At 55.0% G+C, this 5,476-nt stretch overlaps 1 protein-coding gene across 1 annotated transcript; it reads right to left on the minus strand.

Moving 5' to 3' along the window:
- Positions 1–200: 200 nt before the first annotated feature.
- Positions 201–5,129, minus strand: LOC112902056 (cationic amino acid transporter 6, chloroplastic-like). The gene is made up of 5 exons (XM_025970953.1): positions 4,604–5,129; positions 3,320–3,542; positions 2,242–2,593; positions 1,383–1,614; positions 201–1,063 (listed from the first exon to the last, which is right to left on the minus strand). The coding sequence occupies exons 1-5, from the start codon at positions 5,019–5,021 to the stop codon at positions 462–464; spliced, it is 1,827 nt and encodes a 608-aa protein (XP_025826738.1). The 5' UTR covers positions 5,022–5,129; the 3' UTR covers positions 201–461.
- Positions 5,130–5,476: the final 347 nt, after the last annotated feature.

The following is a 5,476-nucleotide window of genomic DNA, read 5'->3' on the forward strand; positions in this document are numbered from 1 at the left end:
GTCAAGATCCCGTCCGTCCCCAGCAGTGGAAAGGTGGAGACTTCGGCGCGTGCTTGATGGCGCCACGGCATGCCATCTACGAGTCAGGTCAGGTCAGGTCAGCTGGAAGGAGAAGGCAGTTTGATTTCACCGCTAGTCCATGACGCTGACATGCCTCAAGACCTGGTGTCTTAGCAAGAGGAGAACACAAACCAGGCACCTGAAACCCAAAAAGGCAGAATATGTACATTTCATCTTGCAGATTACAGGAGCACCTGATATTCTCCTCTCTCTCTATTTGCTCGCCCTAATCTTTTTTTTCTTTTTTTGTCTCATGCATGTTAGATTAGATAGGTTCATCACCTACTAATGCCCATTAGTCATAACCTAATGAAAACTATCTAAAACGAAGGTAGATCAGGACAGAGCAGAGTGCGAGCTCTCTGCCTGCCTACGTCAGCCACCCCGCTGCCGCTAGCTAGCTAGACCTTGCACCCTTCGTCCTGCACCTTGGCGCCGCCGCCTCCGTCCAGTGCGCCGCCGCTCTCCTCGGCGTCGTGGCTGGCGTGCACGCTGTAGAGCACGTACACGAGCACGGCGGCGGCCGAGAAGAACCCGAACCGGACGTACGAGGCCCGGTCCAGCGACCCCAGCAGGAAGACGTTGAGGAACACGGACGCCGCGGGCACCCACGGCATCCCGGGCACGCCCCACAGCTCGGGGGCGCGGGCCTGCGGCACCAGCGCCTGGAACGCCGCCACCGCGCCCACGGCCGCCGCCGCGCACGCGGCCAGGAGCCCCGCCTTGGCGCCGCCGCCGGCGGGCGCGAGCTGCCACACCAGCGTGAACGAGAGCGCGATCAGGGAGAAGGCGCCGAGGAACGCCAGCGCCGGCCACGCCCTCCTGCGCTGCTGCTGCTGCTGCTGCCCGAGCCCGTCGCCGGCGCCGGCGTCGGAGTCGCCCGCGTAGCGGCGGTACACGACGGCGTTGGCCACCATGTAGAAGACGAAGAGCGTGCCGATGGAGACGAGGTTCAGCAGCACGTCCAGCTCCGTGAACAGCGCCAGCGCTGCCGTGAACAGGCCTGCACACGGCACGGACATCGTCAACCGGGGGTCAGCTTCCATCCATGTGAGATCCGTTGACTCGTTTCAGATTAACATCCAGTAAACCCCTGTCGTGTCTGCTGCATCACGCGATTCCCCCCATGAAAGCAGCAGCTCCATCGATCGATTCGCTCACGAGAAGCTGAGGAACTCGTCGCTGTCGTCCCCATGGCATCGCTCACGAGATGAAGCAGGCGTTGATCCACAAGGTCAGCGCGCCACATCTTTCACTTTCACTCTATTAGAGCAGCAGGTGATCACGAGAGAGAGAGCGAGCGAGGCAGCTCGCGTACGCACCGAGGAAGACGGAGGCGTTGACGGGGGTGGCGGTGCGGGGGTGCACCCGGGCGAGCCAGGCCGGCATGACGCCGGAGCGGCCGATGACGCACAGGTACCGCGCCTGCCCCAGCATCGCCACCATCAGCGACGTCAGGATGCCGAGGCTCGCGCCGGCGCCGATCACGTTGGACACCCACGCCATCCCCTTCCGCCCCCTGAACGCTCCCGAGAACGGCGCCTCCGGGTCAATCTGCACATCATCAGGGATTCAGGATTCTTTTTTTTATAAAAAACAGCATCCAAACCAGGTGAAAATCCGTCAAAACTCCAAAGTTCACTGTCTGTCTGTCCAGAATCCAGATGCTTTATTCGGTTCTCCTAAGAAACTCTGGAAAGCTAGTAGACGTGCTACGATATGGCCTGCAGATTCGTCGTCTAAGATCACACGACCAACATCCCCAAAAGCGAGAGAAAAAGAAAGGCCGGTCATGGAACCGGATGCCAGTGGCATCAACCGTGCCGACCTCATGTTCTCATCTGATGAACAGAACTGTAGCCACTTGGACTCGGACAACATATTCCAAGGATTGTCCTCTGCCTCACCATTCCAACACAAGCAAAGAACGAACATGGAGTATGCCTAAATGGGCATGCTTATCAAGCTAGAGATTTAATTTGGTGCTGAAACTTTGCAGACACCAATGATCAGAGCACTTTTTTTAAAAAAAAATGACGTTGGAGGTTGTGACACTGACGCGTGGGACCGGGAAGGGTTCAGACTTCAGAAGTTCAGAGCAGAGCGAGAGAGAGAGAGAGAGAGAGACACACACACACACACACAGAGAGAGAGAGAGAGAGAGAGAGAGAGAGAGAGTACCGCGTCGTAGGGGAGGAGCATGGACATGGAGGCGGCCATGAGGCAGTAGAGCGCAGTGACGACGACGACGGAGCCCGAGACGCCGGCGGGGATGTCGCGCGCGGGCCGCTCCACCTCCTCGGCCATGGTGGACACGGCGTCGTAGCCGATGTAGCTCAGGTACACCGCGGCGGCGCCGTTGAACACCCCCGCCGCGCCGTGCGGGAAGAAGCCGCCGGGGTTGCGGGACGGGTCGGCGGGGCGGGTCAGGTTGCGCGCGTCGCCGTGCTTGAACCCCATCGCGATGATGAAGAGGATGAACGCCACGTGCAAGCCCGTCAGGACAAGGTTCACCAACGAGCTCTCCTTGGTGCTGCGACCACATAGAAGCCATTTTTCATGTTCTTTTTTTTTCCTTCTGCGTTTGATTTTGAGAAGAAAGATGTTTATGAAGAACACTATAGCTGGCATTGCCCAAAAAAAAAAGAAAAAAAACGTCGCATCATCATTATGCTAGAAAGGAAGAGGCAGCACGACTGGAAAAAGGGTGATGGGCAAGATTCTTTCCTTTCTGATAAAGGAATACTAAAATTTTCCAAAACAGATAGAACCGGAGAAGCGAATCAGCTCAACTTGCCCTAAACATCTTGGATCCTAGCCATAAAACAAGTGCGCACACTTGGTTGTTAGGTTGTAGTTGTAGAGGAGAACAGAGCACGCAGCGAAAGCACCAACCCATGGGCCATCAAAACTTGTACAAAAAGGATGTATAAAAATGGCAAAATTGAATTAAAGTTGTCCCAAATGGATATTAAATATTTGCATGGGGTTTTGGACTCTCTGCAGAAACTAACTCCAATATGGCCAAAAGTTCTGTGACAGCAGAGCACACGGAAGAGACAGGGCAAAGAACCAAGGGAAGCGACAGGTTGGCTAACACCTGTTACCAAAACTTTCAAAAAAAAACAAAAATGAGCAAAGTTTTCCATGCCAACATATTTAATGAAAAAGAGAAAAGCTAAATTTTAATGGAATGACACAAGCATTAGACATCGGATGAGCATGCCGGTAGCAGTAGCCAGCAGCAGGGGTAACTGACCTGTAGCAGATGCACACGGAGATGAGGAGGATGACGCCGACGGCGACGAGGTCCACCTGGTTGAACCCCTCCGGCAGGCCCGGCACGGGGATACGCCACTTGCTGGGCGCGTCGACGCCGACCGCCGTGCCCAGGTACGCCGTGAAGCTCCGCGCCACGGCGGCGTTGGAGAAGACGTACTCCATGATCAGGTTCGCCCCCGTCAGGAACGCCGCGAACTCCCCTGCCAACCATCATCGATCAGAAAATTCAGCAAGAACAGGGGTGTCATGGCCTGAACACTGAACTGAAGAATCCGATGCATATACTGAATTACTAGTCGCTGTCGAGTGTCACATGCAGGGAGAGCAACACCCAACCCCCACTGGATAGTTTCCATGGTGGTTATGAAAACGAGAGCCACGGATGAATCATGGATGGATCTTTTCTGGCAAGAAAAATCCAAGTCCCATGAGATGCGGGGAAAGGGACCTCCGGTATTATTTTGGATATGGATGTCTGCGCGAGCGAGGCGATCACTCATAAATATTGTTGCAAGTCACAATCCATCAACTTCCTCTGTTGTTCTTGTTCGTGCTAGTTTCTGAATTTTTTTTTTAGCCTGAAGAAAGTTTGGCTGGGCTTAAATATTTAGGTCAGTTCTGGAATCCTGACATGGTTCTCCCAACTTGTAAATTCAGGGAGGAACGAAACCCAATAAGCCTGGAAAGCGAAAGGAAATCCTTTTGCGGAACCTAATCTAACAACCGTTGAGGAAACGAGAATTTAGAGAAATCCTGAAGTGAAACGTTCAGAAACAGCATAAATAGAATAGGATATGGTTTATAAAAGTGTCATAAATTTCATCCAAGAGAAACAAAAGGGACAGCTCAAGGAAACCATTTTTATAAGTTTTTTTAATATATAAGAGCTCAAGGATACTTTATAGCGGCTTCACTCATACACATGAACACCTCTACTATACTTTTTTTCGGCAACTGGACGGGCTGAGAGAGTGGGCCAAAGAACACGTATGCACTTGCCAGATAACCATGAAATATTTAAGAGAAAGAGGACATCTTTTTCCAATACGTATGATCAGTCCAGCATACTGTGTGTCGTCAGCTTCAGTCCCCAATGCCTCAAATCGCACGAACAGAACCAAACCGAGACGGAATCGAAACGCTAAAAAAACTCGCAGCCGAGAGAAACGCCGAAACCCCAGCAGAGTTTGAAATCCTAGCAATCACTGCATCTCGATCGCCGCAAGCCGTGATCTTTGGCAGGCAGGAATGGGGGGCTCACCGAAGGTGACGCGGAGGTAGCTGAAGGCGCCGCCGGCGACTGGCATGTCGACGGCGAACTCGGTGTAGCAGAAGGCGGAGAGCAGGGCGCAGAGGCCGGCAATGGCGTAGGACACGACGACGCCGGGCCCCGCGTACAGGCGCGTGGCGCGGCCCGTGGTGACGAACACGCCGGCGCCGACCATGCCGCCGAGGCCGAGCCCCACGAGGTCCCACCACCGCAGCGCGCGCGCCATGCGGGGCCCGGAGCGCGCCCGGATGCGGCTCGTCTCCTCGCCGGGCGCCGTCGCCGCGCACGCGCGCCGCGCCAGGCGACGCGGCGTCTGCGCCAGCGCGCGCCCGTACGCGCGCAGGCTGGCGAACGAGCCGCCGGCGCGCGCGGCGCCGTCGGGGTCCGCCACCAGCGCGGCTTTGTCCATGGCGGCGGCGCCGGCGGGTGGAAGGGACCGGGGGGCGTGAGGCCGGTGGCTTCTCCGGGGATCGGGCGGGCGCGGGAGATTGGAGAGTGGCAGGCAGAGAGAGACGGGAGCAGGGGGTGCGAAGGTCAGATGGAGTGGAGGGAGAGGCCGGGATATTCAATCGCTGCAAGATTTCTCTTCTCTGATAGCTTTATTTAGCGGCCCCCATAGCATCCCTCAATTAAACATGGTCTCATTCGAGTCAAGATTTAGGAATGTGACAAGGCAAATCTTTTCAGACAACATTGATGAGAGGAGAGCCATTTTTCTCTCCGAATCGAATTTTCCCGCGAGGATCGAAATTTGTTCAACACTTTATCAAACTGGCCAGTTCGATCCAAATAGGGTCATCAGCTAATTCGCAGTTAAAGATCCTCTAGATAGCTGGACAGTAACTATCTAGCTGGTTCAACCCA

This window comes from Panicum hallii, chromosome 8, assembly GCF_002211085.1.
Source record: "Panicum hallii strain FIL2 chromosome 8, PHallii_v3.1, whole genome shotgun sequence".
NCBI lineage: Eukaryota > Viridiplantae > Streptophyta > Magnoliopsida > Poales > Poaceae > Panicum > Panicum hallii.

Excerpts from the sequence above, each read along its gene's own strand:
- LOC112902056 (XM_025970953.1), bottom strand. The coding sequence starts at position 5,021 with ATGGACAAAGCCGCGCTGGTGGCGGACCCCGACGGCGCCGCGCGCGCC. Across the intron at positions 3,543-4,603 it reads CTACCTCCGCGTCACCTTCG|GGGAGTTCGCGGCGTTCCTG; the intron begins GTGAGCCCCCCA and ends GATGGTTGGCAG. Across the intron at positions 1,064-1,382 it reads CAACGCCTCCGTCTTCCTCG|GCCTGTTCACGGCAGCGCTG; the intron begins GTGCGTACGCGA and ends TGCCGTGTGCAG.